Raw genomic sequence first — 20124 nt, 5'->3', positions numbered from 1 at the left:
AAGCCAAAAAAAAAAAAAAAAGCTGAAAATATTTCAAATACCTTATTTTTCCTCATCTTGTCAAAATTTATCCAACCTCCAAATATTAAGAGCACCACTTTATAAAGTACCCAAAAGGACTTTATTTTCAGAGGCAGTGAATGAATGTGGAAAATTTGGTGGGGAGCTGCAGATTATGCAATTGTATTGAAACAGATTTTTTTTTTTAAACCTTTGTTAGAAACAACTATGGTACTCAAGTAAGCAACCTCAAAAAAAGAAAAAGAAAAAATAGGGATGAACATCAGTAGTTTTATACGTGGCAATGTCACACAGATGTTTATAAATTAATTTAAATATAATTGGGAAAGTTTGGAAAATATATTTTATAAAGTAATTTTTATAGAAATATCAATTAACTGAAAAACACTAAAAAATTCAAAAGTTTAAGCATTTCACAGTTTGGGATGGGGCAGTTTTAGGCTGCCAGTGTCTAAGCTGTAATTTTATTTTTTTTTTTTATATAAATAGCATCCACAAAGTTCTGCTTATTCAAATTTAAATTACTTAATTTAGTTATGTGTCTTGCTTTAAAAGAGAGACTTGGTGGAAATGCCAAGAAACTCCAGTTATAACAAGACTCATGTAATCTGGCACTTTTGTTGACCAGTGTGAATGGCCAGGGAAAAAGGCCATTCCAGTTCAACAAGTGCACAAAAAATTTAATTCACACACAGAGAATATGGACCTTATTTTATTTAATTTAAAAACAAAATGAAATAGTGGATGGAGGGGGGCGTTGGTTCAATGTTGATTGAAGTTTCACCTCGCTGTCCATTTCTGGAAGCACCCAGTCCAATACCTGAGGAAATTTAAACAGTTCATTACATCACTTGTCAAATGATTTATCATGTGGCTCATTTCAAATTTACAGTGTCAAATATGATAATCATTCCCAAGAACAACAAAAAAAGAACAACAAACCTATTACGCTGCTTCTCCACTTATTAACCCACAGCTCGTCCAGTTCCTGCGTTGAAAAAGCAAGCAGTCTGAATAAAGCGACGTCACTAAAACAGACTACAGACTAGTGCTGGCAGATCATGTCAGATCAAATGTTGACTTCATGTTTATATCAGAAGTCTAACGCACAAAAAGAATCATCATTTATGGACCCAAGATCAATCCTCCCCACGTGTTTTTTAAAACGCACCTTTTGTAGACCACGTGTGACACAAGTCGGCCACGCAGCGACCCAAAGAATCAGGCGTCCGCTTCAAGCTACCAGCTGTGGAGATAATTTAGTTTAATAAATATGAGAGATTTATTGAATTTGTTCATTTGATAATGTAGACAAGAACCTTTAACCGTCTTACCTTCATGTTGATTTCTGATGCGGCCTAGCCACGATGCTGCAGCTACGGGTAGCTACAGCCTTCAAACTTCCCTGACTGGTGTGTGTTTTTAAGTCAACATCACGTATGATCATAATCACTAAGAACATACATCTGCAAATAACTTGCTATGTACATTTCCGCGTCTTTGCGACCTGGCTGAAGACACGCTCTCTCAGAAGTGGGCGATCGAATAGTAAAATGTCTCCCGGATGTATTTTATACCACATCCGCTGTCCGTGGGCTTCCCTGTCATTGGCTCGAAGTGTCCCCACGTTCCCCCTCCTCCACTCGCGTGGATATGAATCCCAAAGTCCAACCCCCGTAGTGTTCATTTCAGGAAGAGGCAGCATTTCACCCACTCTTGCTGGCTTACAGTCTGACGTTGCAACATTAATCAAACATTTCGAAACATCTGCTAGTAAGCCAAATCATATTTTCTATGTAGTCAGTAACTAAGCGAGCCTCTATCCCGGTTTAAGACCTGAGAATGGACTGGACTCTGGTGTGCTGCTTCCTAACGCTGCTTTGCTACGCTGCTCTCCCACCTAAGGTAAGGGTGCTGGAAAGATACACTATATCACACAAAGTTAGCTCGCATTTACCCATAAAACTACACATTAAACCTAATAATGGCTGATTATTTTACTGCCTAGAATCCCGTAAACACAACAGAGTGTGTCATTTAGTGAACCCATCCTTTTTTAACGCTGCGTGTTGACTTGACAGCAGCTAGCTAACACAAACGTTAGCTAGCTGGCTAAAAGTCATTTAGACAAGATTTTAACTTTAGTGACACATTCATGTCATGTTAGATAGCTTTATTATAATTTGTCATATTTTTAAAAAAAACATATGAAACCCGTATTTCAGGCAGTTTAACCAGATTTCTGTAACCATGCAGACTTCATCATCGCGATACTGCTGAGATTTCGTCTCTTAATTCATGCTTTATCATATTTGTCTCATGCTTTATGGTAGCTGCTACCAAGAATTCAGCTAAATAGACTGTATTTTCAGATAAGGTCACACATTGAGATAACTTTTAGTTAAAGCGTGTGACCCTGTGCTGTTTAGAAATGACAGGATCACAGCTTTTAAAGGCTGTTAAAAACAATAACTTGAGATGGAAGTTTGTCTGGTTAGTTGTGATAATTTTGCTGACAATGCTAGCTCAGCAGTATTAGAAATAATGTTTTAACTTCACTGAAAATAATTAACATAATCTGACTACATATCATCAAAAACTAGCATGTTTAGGAACTTAACATTGCATACATGTTGGCATCTGTGTTGTTAAAAGCTACCCATGTGGTGAAGGTGACATGCGTATGGTGGTGATCAGAGGTGTTGTTGTTGTTCTTCCTCTACATGTGTGTATGTCTGTGGGTTAACACTCTTTAAGCACCAGACACACTTACATCTGTCTCTAAACGTAGCCCCTTAATTAAATTCATCTGTTGTCTATGTTAAGGTAAAGCTTGAAAGATTTTGTACCAGAATATTTCATTGTCATTTGTATTTTTAACAATTTTTCTCCTGAGCTATTTGTATCTGCTGTTTGTTGTGTGTTACTACGAATTTCAGAAGCTCCTCATTGAAGAATATCATTATTACCTATAATTAATCTTTGTGGTTTGGTTGGTATTATCATGCATCAGGCCACTTTCAAATAATCATTACCAAAATGCAGCATGATGAGCTGCCTTCGAAGTAGTGCATTTAAACGCTAACAACTATGTAATTGTGATAACTGAGGAAAAGAAACTTCTTTAAAGTGGACCAGAACTGCAGAAAGATCCGAGAAGGAAACCATTTGCTGCTAAATAAGTAAGCCACTTCAGCTAAGAAGAAGATTAAAGTGGGCTTATAATCCCCTATCATGTCTCAGGTTCCTCCCTTAGCCTATTAGAAAGTCTAGGGCTGTAGTGGGGGTGACAAATGATAGGCTAACTATAGATTCTGACTTGGGTGCATAAGTAAAAGTTACATATATCATATCTACACAAGAAGTGCTCATTGTGGGTTTATTTTCACTGTGGCTTCTTAACAGTGTAGCTGTGTGTAAGGTCACTTGATTTACCCTTGAAAGCATGATGTATCTGACATGATAGTGCTTATCAGCTTCCATTCATATCTTTTTTTTTTTTTTTTTTTAAGTGTTGCTTCTTACACTTTGTTCATGCCTCACTGTACACATCTGCAGGCTGTTTACAACAACACTTAAACAGTAATACTTTAAATGCAATTAGTAAATGGTCTTTCCTGAAAGTTAGTTCAGATTTATCCTTTTAAAAAGACTGTGATTGTACAGTATCTTGCCTGGCTCTGAGTGTGGCTGAACATGGCCAACAAGAGACATCCTTCTCTCCTCATCCTTCTCCAGAGAGTACTTTTATAGAGATGTTATCGTCTGAAAAGTTAATCTATTTTAATACTGTTACAGTAAAGTTCAAAAAGTATTAATTTGGCACAAGTTGCTTGAGACAGGAAAGTAGGCAGAAAGTGTGGGTGGCCAGGCTAACTGCAGTGGGAGCTTTTAGCATCTGTGCAGGGGTCCTATGTTCAGTTAGTTTTATTACCAAGCAGTCTATTAAAATAAAAAATGTGAAATGTGGCTTTTGAACATTTACCTCCCTATGCCATAGTTTATCACTTGTTGGTTTGTAGTATCATTATATCCTTGTGCCTTTCGTTGTGCAAAGACAAACTTCACGTGCTTTCAGGCTGTTAGTGCAGGTGCTTCATCATGTTCCTTTTGATTGCTTGAAGCCTTCACAGCACTTCCCATGTCAAGTCAACAGATGTGTGATAATGCTTTTTTTTTTTTTTTTTCTTGGTTCCTGTGTTGGTTTTTGCCTGCACCCTGGCAAGCTGAAAATGTTTTGCTAACTGCTGTAGACATACTGCTGCACGTCTAAAACTGGTAATTTACTGCAGATTCCAGTCTACAAGATATATTTTTCCTGACATCAGGTCCTATTGTTAATAGAGATTTCCTGATATTTTGACAAACGTTTTCATACCAATCTGGCTAATGTCAGGCAGTCTGTGTTCAAGTTGTTGCCAAGCAGCAGGCTGTGAGGCAGAGAGACACTCCATTGACCTGCCAGTGATAGCATAAATATCATAGTCTGTGGCTAAGGTATATCTGGCCTCATTGCAGAAGGGAGAATTAAGATCTTAGAAACTGTAAAGGATTTGGTTTCGTCCAGTTCTGTAGTATTATGCAACTCTCTTATGCAATAACATTTCTGTGTAACACAGAATGAGGAAATGGTTGAGAATACACCAACATTTTATTTTTTTAGAGGTATACTTTTGTAAGTCACACCCACATTTAGTGTGACCTGCCAAATACTCTAAAACAGATGTCCCTGGAGCATAATGCTTTAGCATATTCACTAGTTGTTGAATGTCAGTGTCTGTGCAAAACCGAGAGGCTAGCAGATGTTGGAGAGTAATTTGTTTGTGAAACAAAGAGTGCTGCTAGAGGTTATAAGGGGCCCAAAACCAAGTTAGTTATGATTCTCCAAACATACTGGTGTGATGCTTGTGAGTTTGGAGCCCAGTGGGAACAGTTGCAGGTGCACATTATTGACACAGACGTCTGTCTATGATGTGTGAGATTACAGCAGGGGATCCTTAGGCAAATTTTGAAGGATCTAGTTTCTGTCTGCAAATAGGATTAAACTTTCAGGGTAGTAATATGCAAAATTTTCCCCCGACTGTTAGATGTTTAACACAAAGAGAGAAAGAAGTGGAAATTACAAAATGACTGTTTGGACTGCCGAGCGCTGGTCACTGACATGGTGTCAGGGGAAATTCTAACTGCCTAACTTTAGACGGACATCCTGAGTGACTCTGATAGTGGTGCATTTTCTTTCCATGTCACTAACACAGACCTGCCTCTATAGCTCTGGTGTTTTATGTCTGGTTTCTGAATCCACTTACATCCCAAAGTGTCCAATTGCTAAGCAAAATACAATAGTAATTTTAAACTAATAAATTGGTATATGCTGTTTGCACCACCATAAAGGAGCTAAAGTGGAGAAGTAACCTGTGCTGATCAATAATATCACTATAATTGTGTAAAAATGGCCTGCCTTAGCTTTTCTGATTTTTGAAAAATATCTTATTTTCAACTATCTTGCACAAACCTATTGTATTATGACTGGGACAAATGGTTGGGTAATGCTTACAGTAAGTGCATAAAATGTCAAGGAGCTAATGTAGAACATTTTACTTTTCTTTTATCTATTTTTGTTTCAATAGGCTGATCACATTGAATGTGCAGTTTTCTTTGATTGCTCAGCAGTCATAGCTCTTTAACTCCTCCTCTGGACTTCTTCCTCCCTGTTTCTGCCAAAAACCATAAGATGTCCAGAGCTTGCTAATCAAGAGTTTGTAGCATTCCATTGTGGATGACTGGTGCACACATCACCCCCAGTGTTGTTAATTCTGGCATAAGACAAGTCATGGGGTCAGATAGCTATGCTGCAGCCATAGGTTCTGTTGTTTTCACTGGATTTGCTGCATCTTCTTTTAGTTTTACTTCTTTGCATTTTCCATTTTGTTCAGAAAACTGTCAGCAGTTTGCTTTTGCTTTGTCACATTCTCTCATTTTCTAGACTGATCCAAATTGTTAATTCCCATGTCTGTTCTTGGCCCCTATATATCTGAGTAGGAGTAAAAGGTTTGGGATAGAATTGTGTCCACATGGCATGTCAGCCCACAATTCATCTGTGCAGAGAAAATTTAAGCACTTTTTTCACTCAATCTATTGCAAAATGGATTTTTGGAGAAAAAAAAATGAACCAAAGTTATAGGATGTTATTGGTGAAAATATTGTAGTGTGTTTTAATCCTGTTGACTACATCTGCTGTATGATAAACATTATTTTCTTAACCATTCAACTCAATCAACCAATCACAAAATGGCGATTCAGTCTTTGCGAATAAGTCAGCTGTAGTTTTCCTGTTTTAAAAATAAATAAAGTGTTGTTTTTTTGTTTTTTTTTTAAAAACATGATAATGCAGTGTAACCATTTTATTCTGTTAATGTTTTAAAAATAAGACCAGTACCAGTTGTGCTTGACATGCAAGCAGTGTGACCAACAGGGACTCGATGGTGCTGCTTTTATTTCCTCTCCAAACAAACACACAGGCTTTACTTATTAGCTGTGATGGTTTGTTTGTGTTTGGCTTAAGAGCATTTCAGCTTTCCAGCCTCCATTTGTGTTTTCCCAAACGCATCTAAATGCTCAGGGAGTGTGTATGTCATTTTAAGTGTGTGAACAGCATTGTATATGGAAGCCATTTACATCGTCACAAGGGACTTGTTTTGTGGGATTAGCCTATGATGTTGATCAATACAGCTGTGGATCAGCAGGAAAGTTGCCTCAGCTGTGCAGGTTTCCGGTAGCAAGAGTACCATCAATGTCAATTAAATTTTAATATGTTCCAAATTTGCATGGCATAAATGATTTTTCTCATGTTCTACCAAAAACACACTGAACCATGATCCCAGCAACCTTAATGTATCATGCCTCCAGTGTTTGTCTGTTTAGATGAGTAAAATATATTTCTTTCCAGTAAAGTTTACTCATGCAGTAAGACTAATATAGAGCTGAGCTCACATGGGCCCAGCCTTATGCGCTCTCCTCCCCGTCAGTCCACACCTTGACTGGATTTTACTTCATATAATCTGCCATAACATAACATTTTAATAACACCTAAATGTTCATCCAGTTCCCTGCTCCTAGTCACCAAGTCTGCCAGCTTCATTATTGCTTGTTCATTTTAGTATTGACATGAAGGAAAGCATTCCTCCACCAGGCAGCTGCCCCACCCAAGCATTAACATCCTGCATTATCTTACTATGTGACTATTTCCTCATTTTAATAATATTTGCTCCAGGTCTGTTTGGATAGTAATAACTGAATGTTTAGTGACCTAAGACTTTGTTCTTGCACATGTTCTCACCTAACCTGTGGATTTAAGAAGGATAATGCTTGTCTACTCACCTTTGCTTGTCAGTGATGGATTTTTAAGTTAAATATGTAATTATGTTAAATACATTTTCATTACATTTGTGTGTGTGTGTGTGTGTGTGTGTGTGGTGTTTCTGTAGGGGATTTGCAGTGCTAGCACAGTTTCCCTTCCTGAAAGCTTGCTGTTTGTGTCCACCTTGGATGGAAACTTGCATGCTGTCAGCAAGAAATCTGGCTCTATCAAATGGACTCTGAAAGAAGGTAAGAGATGATTTCCACGGTCAAGTGTTTGTAAATATTATTATTATTATTATTGTTGTTGTTGTTATCATCATGATAAATATTTGTTGTAGTAGTAGTGGTAGTAGTAGTGGTGTTTACTTTAATAGAATTTTAATGGTGATATCCTCACTAAGTTTAAACAATAGTTATTAATATTTTTATTAATACAAGTTAACAAGTTATTAATATTTTATTTTCTAATAAGAATTAAGGTTGCAATCACGTAATTATAACTGGTTTGTAATTTTAGTCAACAATTGTCTTGATAAAGGAAAAAAACTGATGTTACCTTTTTGTATGTATTTATTTGTAATAAGAATGTTTATTATAAGTGATGTTTTCTATAATTAAAGCACGTGTTTCCGCCATACTTAGAGAGTGCTGAGTGAGGTTCTCTTAGGCACGAAACTGGGTAATTATTAACCGAGCGAGGGGCAAATATAGCTTGTAATCAGGGTCAGAGTGGGTCCGATGTCACCTGCACACAGCATGTACTGCGGTTTCTGTGTGAATGCGCTACACACTTGAGAATTACATTAGATAAAGGAGACTAGAAAAGCTTGTTTTGGAGAAGTCAAAATATTTGAGGGTGTTCAGCGAAGTTGCTGGCGAGATGCAGTGGAGCTTTAATAAAACCTGTTTCAGACAGAGAGTTTATGTCTTATTTAAGTATCATTTGCTTTTGATTTAAATTCTAAGGCCTACTTGAAACCTCTCAGTACCCAAATCACTAAGTCTGAGGCCGAGGCTGCTTCCCCCGCGTCATCTGTTTTCCTGGAACAGCTACTGAATATAAATTTTCAGTAGTTCTGTACCAGGCTCTGCACACACCTGTTGTTGTGCTTCAGTCCGTCAACCAAACGCCCACATGGGAGAGAAGCTGAAATATTTTACCTTGACCATTGTTGAACAGTACTGTAATCACAAGTATCTCCTCTCACTGTTTACTTGTGTCACTGTTGGTTTTACAAAACCTGTATTTATATCATAGCCAGTCAGGTTTATCATGCTTATATATGCAGCATATAAAAACATTGTTTTCGCAACACCGTCTCCTGAAAACCAATGTTTATTGGATACAACGGACATTTAACACCTTTAGATTATCCCACAACTAACCCTTCTATTGTTGACTCCTTCGGGCTGCACCTGCTCCACACCTACTTTGTTCACACAGTTAGGTGGCGTGTGTTTATCTAGTAGCAACAGAAACTCAAGTTTTTAGTAGATGATTGGTTTAGTCATCCACTAAAAAGATAATAATAATAACATAACAACAAAAATAACCTTGTCAAAGAAGAAATGGATTATTTGAGGACAGAATCTTAGATTAGTCTTAATTTTATCATTAAACAAATGTGTATTATATGCTAGATTACTATATTGATTGTAGGGAAAATTGTATTCTTTGAACATGTGTATCTAACTAAGCTAACTGATCTAAAGTGTGGGAGCCCTCACCTTGAGAAGACACTGGAAGATTAAAAATTCAGAGCTGATTTGACCATTTTCATTAGTGTATCAGATAGATGTGTACTATCTCAAAAAGTTCAACTTTTTCACTATATTTTGTAGGATTTAATCTACTGTGATCCCATCAAACATTTTTTAATGTTCCCATCCTTAATGTTTCATGCTAGCTTTACTTACAGAATTCTGTTGATAATTTAAGTGTTTGCCTTTCATGTTTGCCACGTGGGGAATCAAAATTCATTTGGACTTTGTGTCCTCTACGGTTGAATGTCACCGGAGTTCATGTCATTCTCTTACCCAGCAGCTACCGGCCATGCTTTCCTTTGTTGGATGATAATCTTGTCAGTCCTGACTAGCATCTTGTCTCTATTTTCCTCCTCCCAGATCCAGTTCTTCAGGTCCCCACACATGTAGCTGAGTATGTATCCCAGAGTTATTTTCTCACCGGTACACACACATTTTCAGTTACAGCTCCTGTATGTAACAAAAGAACGCATATGCAAACTTTTATGGTACCTTGCTGAACTTGATGTGTCCGTTACTTGAACTGGTAGCTTGTATGATCGTGTTTTACAAGTCTTTTGTCTCTTCTTATCTTCCCACCAGGCCTGCATTTCTGCCTGACCCCAATGATGGCAGCTTGTACTCTCTGGGAGGAAAGAACAGCGAAGGCCTCACAGTAAGAGGAAATAACTTTATTTATAAAAGTTGTAATCTTCCATCTTTACAGAGACATGCTTCTCAGTTCCTCCTTCTATAGAAAATTCGTAATCATAATAGACTTGCAGCTGCTGTTCATACATGGCGTATCTGATAATCTGGTGTTTATTCATGATTTTGCTCTAACAGAAATTACCGTTTACTATCCCTGAGTTGGTCCAGGCCTCCCCCTGCCGCAGCTCTGATGGAGTCCTTTACATGGGTAGGTTTCACTCATAAATATATTTTTGCGTTGGAACATTTTTATCAGTGAGGCTGAACTTGTGAGTTTCCATATTTACAAGCATGCAGTTATTGTCCATGTTCATCACCTTGCTTTAATGAGCTGCTGTTTTCTGGCTAAAACAGGATACATACTTATCTTTCAGTCTTTCTATTCCATTCAATGAATATCTTCATCTATGCTCTTTTGAATTTAGTACTTTTAATGCAGGACAGGTACTGACTATGGCATTGTTTGAAAGGGAGGCAGTTGACATTTGCCTTCCCACAGTCATTATCAGTCCAGTTTTTTCTTCCTTCTCAAAATGTAGTTTTACTGAATCAAACTGGTCCCTTTCTTTTTTTTTTTTTTTTGTGGTTTTTGTACTTGTCTGTAGCAAACTTATTTCAGTTACACTTCAATGTTGATAACATACAACTATATTAAATGTAAGAAGTTAAGTACAAGTCATTGGATTATAATGCTTACATGCAGTTTTGTTAGTTACATGCCTTCATATCACGTAACATATTTTCACTTGCACGTATTGCATGTAATTGCTAGTTTGGCTATTACAAGTATTCCAGTGCGACTGTGTTGCTGTCTCTTGTCACACATTTATTAAAAATAATGCAAATATGCGCTTTTATGTAGATTTGGTTTTTTTTTTGTTTTTGTTTTTTTTGCATGTACAGTTTAAATGCATGAGTTGCAGTTTTGGTGAACAGTTTTCTTTGCGCATGTCCAGGGAAGAAGCAAGACTTGTGGTATGTGGTTGACCTGTTGACTGGTGAGAAACAGCAGACTCTGACTTCCTCCTTCGCTGAGATGCTGTGTCCCTCTTCGTCTCTTCTCTACCTCGGACGCACAGGTAAAAACATAACAAACACAACCGCACTGGATTAGCTGTAGAGCATGATTTTTTTTTTCTGTCTCCTAGTTAGCACTGTTTACATAACAGCCTATGTTGGGGGTCTCAACTCTGGTCTTCATGAGCTACCATCCTGCAGGATTTAGTGGTTTACTGGCACAACCTACTTTATTCAAATGAAACGGTTCCCCAGCATCTATCTTCTGCACCTGCCTTTTAATAAGCCATTGATTTGGTTCGGGTGTGCCACAGCAGGTAAACACTAAAAGCTGCAGGATAGTAGCTCACGAGGACCGCAGTTGGAGACCCCTGGCCTATAACATTCAGTTAATTTAATCTGGATAACCACAAATCTTATTTGTCTTGAATAGTTTAACTTCACACTGTTGTTAAACCATTATTTACCTTCTGCTAATCTAACTCATCTAATCTCCCACCTTGTCTCAACAAGACCACCAACCCCCTGATCTGGCCTTGTAGATTTAAAACACTGAGGTAGCTCTACTGTTATTGGAGACAAGTTTCTCAGAGTATAAGAACTGCGGACACTGAATACCCTCTATGATTTGAAAAGATGGTGTTAAGTCAAAGTTTACTTTGTCACTTGACTGCATATCAGCTGGATTTTGTTTCACGGATTCATTATTTGGAAGAACATTCGACACCATTTTACGTGTTAGTTATAACCAGATATTGACACTCAAACCGTTGCTTTTGTGATGGTTACATAAGTAAGCCCTTGCAAATGCATATTCCTCTTTGTGTTGTCACTGTCCCTGTTAGAGTACACCATCACCATGTATGACACCAAGAGCAGAGAGCTGCGCTGGAATGCCACCTACTCAGACTACGCCTCCACCCTTCCTGATGATGACACCAAATATAGTAAGATTCTTGAACCTGTTGACTCTGTTGTATCTTTACTTGTCAATACGTAGGGCCCATCGCTTACGTGCTTGTTGTCGCTCCACAGAGATGGCTCATTTTGTGTCCAATGGTGACGGACTTGTGGTGACTGTAGACAGCGAAACTGGTGACGTTCAATGGGTCCAGAACTACAACTCTCCAGTGGTGGCGATGTATATCTGGCAGCGTGAGGGTCTCCGCAAAGTTCCACATACTAATGTGGCTGTGGAAACCCTGCGGTACCTCACCTTCATGTCTGGAGAGGTTGGCCGCATCACTCAGTGGAAATATCCTTTTCCAAAGGAGAAGAAGCCCAAGAACAAATTCATGTAATTCCCTTTTTTATGCCATATTTCTAGGAAGATGTTGCATTAAATTGTCTCTGTGCAAGAACTTTTATTTTTTTATAACAATTTGCAGACAGATAGGTTTGGTTTTTTGTACTCTGTTATGTTCCTAATCATCATCCAAAGACAAAAGTCTTGCCCAAGAGCTGTCTTAAACATGTTAGAGCATTTTGTACCCATAAATCAAATCTTGGGAGGGAATTTAACTTTTATTCAGATAGTTTAATATTTAAGCAGGGTCAAGACATGACCTGTCAAACAAGTGGTTGCAACATGGCTGGTTTCTGCTCTAGTTTCACTGTGTTGCATTTTTTTTTTAAATTTTATATTGCATCGTCTGCTTGTGTAAAATAAAGTAGTAATATGTATTTTACATTTTTTTCCCCTTCAGGGCTACTTTATATGTAGGCAAATATTCCACAAGCCTGTATGCATCTCCCTCTCTGGTGCATGATGGAGTTACTGTTGTGGTGAGTGCTGTCTTTTATTTGTATTATTCTGGGATCAGTTTCTTAACCTAGTATCTGCATGCTGCATGTCCCTAAAGCTACCCTACATTTGTAGGAGTTCCCAGTGTTGCAAAGGAATTTGTCTGACTGTTCACACTATTCCTAAGCCCTCATTTACTACATGGGGCTACACTATATAGCAGACTATATAGTACACTCGTTCTCTTGGCGATTCGGACACAGAACTGGCTATTTTCTCCACGTTGCAGACCACGTGGCTACCACCTGTTACCTCAGCAACCACCACGCATCGTTCCAAATCCAATCGAAACTAATGTGAAAAAAGTTTATTTTCTTATAATGTATTTTTTATTTGTTGTATATTGATTCAACAAATATGGATATTAAATGAATGATCTATAGTTTTCCTTTAACCTGCTTTGATGTTTGTGTCACTTGCGCCACTTTGAGCTCTTGTCCGCAATGCAATGGTCTTTAGACCTGTCTAGTGACTATCGATGCATGATATTTGGACACCCCTAGAAAAATGGCGTGAGCGCTATATAGAGCACCATGTAGAGAATAGTGTGGACATTCGGATACAGTCTTAGTGTACCTGAGCTCAGATCATTTTGTTGCACACACTTGACTTCCTGAAAAAAGGTTAATTTTTCTGAGTGGTCTCTTATGTAAGATCATGAAAGGTCTGATGGCAGGTTGTTTGTGTGTCATTAGCCTCGTGGCAGCACCTTTCCCATGCTAGAAGGACCTGATAGCCAGGAGATGGAAGAGGACAAGGAGTGTGTCATCACACCAAGCACAAGTGTGAAATTCAATGCTGCTCTCAGTGAGAAAAACCGAATCAACTATATGAGGAACTACCTGCTTCTCATTGGTACTAAACCAGCTCATAATTTTATTGTCCTGTACTTATACTGATGAATTTCTTTTTTGTTTTTTTGTTTATATACTTACATGATGTGAGGAAAAGTAAAGTTAAAGCCTTATGATGCTGAAATTTGATATCAGAATGATTTTTGTAGGGTTTTTTTTGTTTTTGTTTTTTTTCTGAAAGTAGTTTAATGTAACAGTTTGTCACCATCTCAGTAAAATATACAGAATGCCCTCTGCTGGATGATGAATATAGTTGTGGATATTCTGTCTAACATTATACATTCTTTTATTATTTTAACACAAGACTAAATCACATGCCTTATTTTACAGCTAAAACAAGTATTTTGATGAATTTAGACAATTTTTGTTTTTAAGTTGTCTCTTGATGACATTTTAGGTCATCATGAAACGCCCCCTGAAGCTCACACCAAGATTCTGGAGAAGTTCCCCGACAGCTTCCCTCGCAACCAAGGCAACGTCATCCCACCTACTACTGACAAGAAAGTTGAAGAGGTTTGTGTGAATCTGTTTGTCTGAAGATACCGCAGATTTTTTTCTTGTACTTTCTTGCCGTTTTCATGTTTGTACCCCTGTGCCTCCTTGTTGCAGAAGGTCAACGATAGCGGTATGGATGATGGGCCACCTTCAGCTGTGCCTGAAACATCCATCCAAGAACCCGGGACAGGTGGTCGCATTGTGCGTCCAGAGGCTCCCGTTGATTCAATGCTCAAAGATATGGCCACAATTATCTTCTCCACTTTCCTCCTAGCTGGCTGGCTGGCCTTTGTTATTATCTACCCCAAAGTAAGTCTGATTTTTTTTTTTTTTTTTTTTTTTTTTTTTAACTTACTATAAGTTCATATCATTTGATAGTGGCAGAATCAGCAGCGTATTACACAGAGTCAGAAGAGAAATCTGAAGGTTGGAGGCTGTGTTGGTATAGTGCTGTATGCACTATAGTGCTTGAATAAAGGAACTTGGTTACCTTCCACCCTTAGATAAAGGAAGTGGATCACACAGGATAGATGGAAAAACAAAGACAAGTTTTAATTATTCTTGGAGCTCTCAATGCATTGTCGTGTCTCACCTCAGAGTGTGCATAAACAGCAGCAGCTGCAGCACCAGGAGTTCCAGAGACAGATGGAGGAGAGGCTGGAGCTGCTCCAGAGGCAGCAGCCCTTTTCCCCTGCAGAGGTTGGCCTGGGCTTGGCTTCAGACAGCGACTACCTGGAGGTGGCCCGCACTCGCTCAGATTGCTCAGACCACAGCAGCCCCAATGTCACCCCCCGTGCCTCCAACCACTCCAATATGTCTGTGTCAGAACTGGGGAGCTTAACCAATGAGCACGAAGATGGAGGTACACACTATAAAATTAAGTCTACTCCAAATGTTGTTCAACCTTTAAATTGTTGTAACCTGGTTTGTTTTAAATGCATTTTCTCAGAGGAAGACTCCAGTATTGTCAGAGTGGGCAACATAACTTTCCATCCCAAACACGTCTTGGGGCATGGTGCTGAAGGAACCATTGTGTACAAGTAAGAGAATCCGTCATCTTGGTTCTGCTCTGTTAAGTTTTTCCAGGCCCTAAAGGTGGTCTCCTACATTAGCGTTGTATTTTCACTGTTTCCCCACAAGGGGGCAGTTTGACAACCGTCCAGTTGCAGTGAAGAGAATCCTCCCAGAGTGCTTCAGCTTTGCAGACCGAGAGGTCCAGCTGCTGAGGGAATCTGATGAGCATCCAAATGTCATCCGATACTTCTGTACTGAGAGGGACCGTCAGTTCCAGTACATTGCCATCGAGCTGTGTGCTGCTTCTCTTCAGGAGGTAGTAATTACCTTATTTATGCTTTTTGTTGTCTGAAAAGCTCAGTTAATACTGTGTTGTTCTTCAGCACAATTTAAATGTTTTTTTTCTTATTATCACAAGCAGATTTTAATGTTTCTATAATGTTTCATTCATTTATTTCATTGTCGTTTAAGTTCTCAACATTTTCCTTTTTCAGCTTCTTACAAAAAAAAAACTCAATAAAACTGTAAGTTTAGATCTGTTATTGTTCTTGTACTACATTAGCTTTTTTTGTTTTTGTTTTTTACCTCCCTAGTATGTGGAAAGAAAGGATTTCAATCGTCATGGACTTGAACCTGTGATGCTTCTTCAGCAGACCATGTCAGGACTGGCCCATCTGCACTCTCTCAATATTGGTATCTATCACTAAATCTAAAATAGTTTCACATTTTTATTGTCATTAGTTGTTATTTTTTGCTAAGGTGTCTGTTCTCATCCACATTGTCTTTCTCCACAGTCCACAGAGACCTGAAACCCCACAACATTCTGGTGTCCATGCCAAATGCCCATGGCCGGGTCCGGGCGATGATTTCCGACTTTGGTCTATGTAAAAAGCTTGCAGTGGGTCGCCACAGTTTCAGTAGGAGGTCTGGGGTTCCAGGCACTGAGGGCTGGATCGCTCCAGAGGTTCTCAGTGAGGACTGTAAACACAACCCAGTGAGTTGATGATGAAGTTGCACCAAAGGAAGGTTGTAAATATTATTGGCTGTCAGGCGACTCAGTGGAATATTAAATTACCTTTTGAAACAGTGCCGTCAAACCACATGATGTTGATGTTTTTTGCTGTTTGGCGCATTTTATAACTTCAGACATGGTTTTTTCCTTTTCCTTTTGTTAGACCTGCGCAGTTGACATCTTCTCTGCTGGTTGTGTCTTCTACTACGTGGTGTCCCAGGGAAGCCATCCCTTTGGCAAGTCTCTGCAGAGGCAAGCAAATATTCTACTGGGCACGTACAGCCTTGACTATTTGCAAAGTGACAAACACGGTAAGCGTTAAACTTGAGTGTTTTAGTTGTTTTTAGTGGTTTTCTGATCACTGCCATGAGCTTACAAGAAGGTGTGTCGTAGTCAGTGTCATGATGTCGATTGCGTTCATACAGTTTTAAAATAGATTTACAGGGTTTTCTTTTGCAGAAAGAAAAATAAAAATCTGCACAAGAAGTTATAGCTCCAAAAAATGTATTGGCTCACAGAGACTGTTTTTGCACTCTACAGCCACATAGCCAAGACAGTGAGGCACGTGGACACTAGATTTTTAACAACTTTTTGATGTCACTGTTAACTTTGTTTTTCTAATCAATGCATGCCAAAAAATTTGATCACAGTTCAAGAACGCTTTGTCAAAACAAGTATGTTTGTGTTTTTATTAGGAGATATTGTAGCCAGAGATCTAATAGAGCAGATGTTGAGCATGGATCCCCACAGCAGGCCTTCGGCTGAAAGTGTTCTTAAACACCCTTTCTTCTGGAGTCTGGAGAAAGAGCTGCAGTTTTTTCAGGTTAGTCAGTGATGTCACTCTTTTTACTTTTTCTAGCTTGTGCATATTGCATATTCTGTTTGCATTTTTAGTATCTTGGCAAGCTCCTGTAAAAATTCAAGGAGATGTACAGGGAATAGTGAATTTCCATGCAAAGTACCTAAATGAAATTTAAGCAGTAGCAATCACAGTATCTCTTTATTTCAGATGTTTGTGTGAAAACCATCTTTCTTAAATATTAATATGGAAAATGCATGTACATGTTGACTGCTTATTTTATTGTTTCAAAATACTCCTTGACTAAAAAAAATGTTAGTTTTTTTCTACAGATTTTATTGAACAAACTTTATTTGTTGTCATCTGCAGGATGTGAGTGACAGAATAGAAAAGGAGCCTTTGGATGGACCAATTGTAAGACAACTAGAAAGAGGAGGAAGGGCTGTTGTCAAGAGCGACTGGAGAGAGCACATCACTGTACCACTTCAGACAGGTAAGATTGATTTTAAAAGTTCACAGCAGGTGAAATAGAGGCTCCTTGTTAATGTTTTGATTAAAGTTATTCTTCTTCTGGTGTCACCCGAACACTGGCGCTTAGTTCTCCACTCTTTATTTTATCAATGCTGATTTTGTTCAAATATATAAACAAAAAATACCAAATTACCAGCTACTCTCACTTTCTGATTATATTTCATGTCAGAGTATAAGTTACTTGGAGGTTTAGTCATAGCTGAATTGATGTATCCTGTTACCGGAAGCTATTGCAGTGCGTATGTGACTGTTTCATACGGCTTGCTATTTCCTGTTAGCAGTGCTACCCACTGAACATGACATCATCACAATGATGATAAATACACTTTGCAACTAATGTGTTGAACAATAACAAAAATGGCACAAGTTTAAGAAAATACAGGCTAATAAATGTGATTTATTTTAAGCCGTTGTTGTGCAGCTATGGTATTTATAGGGTTGGTTGTATGGACTAGATGTGTACTAAAGCTTCTCTAACTTCAGAAGAAACACCATGCCTTTAGGACTGTCAGATGTATCAGATTTTGGATCAAATTGGATCAAACTGAAAAAAATTTGCTTTAATATCCTATAACCATTTTCTGTTATTGTCTTGGTCATTTGAGTTGAAATTAAAAAACAAAGCAAAAAACCTTATTTAAAGATCTGTCTAGTAATTCTATATTTGCATGTGATGGGATTTTGTTCTGGGGTGAATTCACCAGGTTTTCTATTTATCTGTATTTGGCAGATCTGCGGAAATTTCGTTCGTATAAGGGTGGGTCAGTCAGAGACCTGCTGCGTGCCATGAGAAACAAGGTAATCGTGGTTTTTTTTTTTCTGTAACAAACTACTTTATGCTCAGTTGAAGTTCCACCCTTCTGTCAGATTCATTGTTGATTCTGCCTCAACAGAAACATCATTACAGAGAGTTGCCTGCTGAGGTGCAGGAGACTCTGGGCTCCATCCCCGATGACTTTGTCTCCTATTTTACGTCCCGCTTTCCTCACCTGCTGATGCACACCTATCTGGCCATGCGGACCTGTGCATCTGAGAGGCCATTCTTGCCTTATTACTCTTTTGCAGTGCAGCTTTCCAAGACACACGCCCAGTTTGTTCATGGGCCACAAAGACAAAATGAACCACATTCTCAACACCTGCCAATACATGCATCACAAGCTTCGTTACAACCCCAAGAACCTTCACATTCGTCCCCCTCTGTGCAGATCTGTCCAACAGTAGCTGCTGAGTCAGCGCTGTCATCATCAGATGAGCCTGCATCTTCACAGTTTCCAGTTCAAACAGCAGAGCCTGCACTGCCCACACAGATGGACTTGAACACCACATTTGCCACAGAATTGCCTCCAGTTCCTCTCAGGCAAAGAGAATCCTGTCAGCCTAATGTGCTCACACCGTCTGATACTCCTACACTGGACAAGAAACTTGTGTGAATTGAATCCGTTAGCACAGCACAGATGCCTTAAACAGTGGGAAATGATAAGTTGCTGTGCCATGAGCGGGTGAGGACCAGGCCTGCAGTGCCTGGGATCAGCTGCCGGGCGCAGCAGCTAAATAAAGTGCCTTCTGCTGACCTGTTTTAAAATGATCCCCAACACAAGTCTGTCCAGTGTTTCTTCTGAGAAACCTCATTGCCAGCCAGATGATGTTGTGTTTCCTTGTAGCTGAACTGAGCTAAGAAATGCTTTGAATTTTATTACATCTTGTCCAAAAAAAAAAGCATTTATCCAAAAATGTCTGGTGTTTGCTGTGGGAAAAGTTTGCAGATGTTGTGGAACACTTGAGTAGTTTTATTGTGCAATGTTGTGTATTTCTCAGTGAGTCTATTTGTTGCACAGATACTGTAAGCATAGTTTTGTACAGACTGATTCAAAAATTTGGATCATGAATCACTTAATGTGGCCCATGTGCCTTTTTAATGGAAACATCACTGTGCTGTTTGGTACAGATCTTTAAAATAGACTATGCTAAATGTGCTTGATTCCAGTTAATGCTGCTAGACTATTTCTCTTTTGTAAATCAAAACTATTGTGCTGACTTGAGAGCTGACCGCTCCAAAGGGTGTTCAGTGGCATTTGAGCACAGTAATTTAATCTTCATGTTTATTTAGTGAAATATGAATTTAGAAGTCAAGCCACCGAATGCTCATGTATATTAACTTTTTAAAGGTGTCAAAGTGAAGTCAATGAATTGCACATTAAATTCTATAATTCTTTTTCTACTCATATTTTGTGTTAATTTTTTCCTGCATCTCAGCCTTTTCGGCAGGGATTGGGAACCTTCTGCTGATGACCGTGACAAACTCCTTTTTTTTTTTTCATAAATATTTTTACCTGCTTCAGTCGGTAATGTCTGGCTAATCCAGCTATTGTTCACTTTGGTTACATAAGACTAGTATATGTGCCCTTTGCTCGATCTTATAAATTCTGGGGTTTTTTGTTGTTGTTGTTGTTTTTAAACATTTTTTTAGGTTCTTTATTAACATAATGTTCCTGTTTCAGCACCACACACACACATTCATAAGAGATGCATATTGGCTATTGTGTTTTCAAGATGGATCTCATTCCACTTCAAAATTCATTAGCTTCAGTGTAGTTAACCTTCTTCTGCTGGGAAATGGTTTAAACCAGGTATCTGTGCAAACTACTTCAGGTTAGCTGATTTTTCAATGAGACAGATGCTGAGGGGTTTATTTATTTCTATTTTTCTATTTATTTCTATTTTTACTTTATTTCTAAATGCACCAACAGGCTTTCCTTTGTGTTCA

At 38.6% G+C, this 20124-nt stretch overlaps 1 protein-coding gene and 1 long non-coding RNA gene across 2 annotated transcripts; one reads left to right on the top strand and one right to left on the bottom strand.

Annotated features, from left to right (window-relative positions):
* Window positions 1–722: 722 nt before the first annotated feature.
* Window positions 723–1536, bottom strand: LOC306765174. The gene is made up of 4 exons (XR_013771555.1): window positions 1356–1536; window positions 1193–1267; window positions 964–1009; window positions 723–841 (listed from the first exon to the last, which is right to left on the bottom strand). It is a non-coding gene; the product is annotated as an uncharacterized lncRNA (long non-coding RNA).
* A 192-nt stretch (window positions 1537–1728) lies between these two features.
* ern1 (endoplasmic reticulum to nucleus signaling 1) lies at window positions 1729–19566 on the top strand. The gene is made up of 22 exons (XM_079253446.1): window positions 1729–1926; window positions 7506–7626; window positions 9505–9538; window positions 9727–9799; window positions 9970–10042; window positions 10791–10913; window positions 11697–11798; window positions 11887–12148; window positions 12558–12636; window positions 13351–13510; window positions 13907–14022; window positions 14119–14313; window positions 14602–14866; window positions 14954–15044; window positions 15145–15334; window positions 15612–15711; window positions 15813–16012; window positions 16194–16341; window positions 16726–16853; window positions 17199–17322; window positions 18091–18158; window positions 18254–19566. Exons 1-22 carry the CDS (start codon window positions 1864–1866, stop codon window positions 18788–18790), a joined length of 3252 nt encoding a protein of 1083 aa, XP_079109572.1. The 5' UTR covers window positions 1729–1863; the 3' UTR covers window positions 18791–19566.
* Window positions 19567–20124: the final 558 nt, after the last annotated feature.

Source organism: Telmatherina bonti (assembly GCF_933228915.1).
Source record: "Telmatherina bonti genome assembly, chromosome: 14".
NCBI classification, from domain to species: domain Eukaryota; kingdom Metazoa; phylum Chordata; class Actinopteri; order Atheriniformes; family Telmatherinidae; genus Telmatherina; species Telmatherina bonti.
This window is presented reverse-complemented; position numbering and strand designations above follow the sequence as displayed.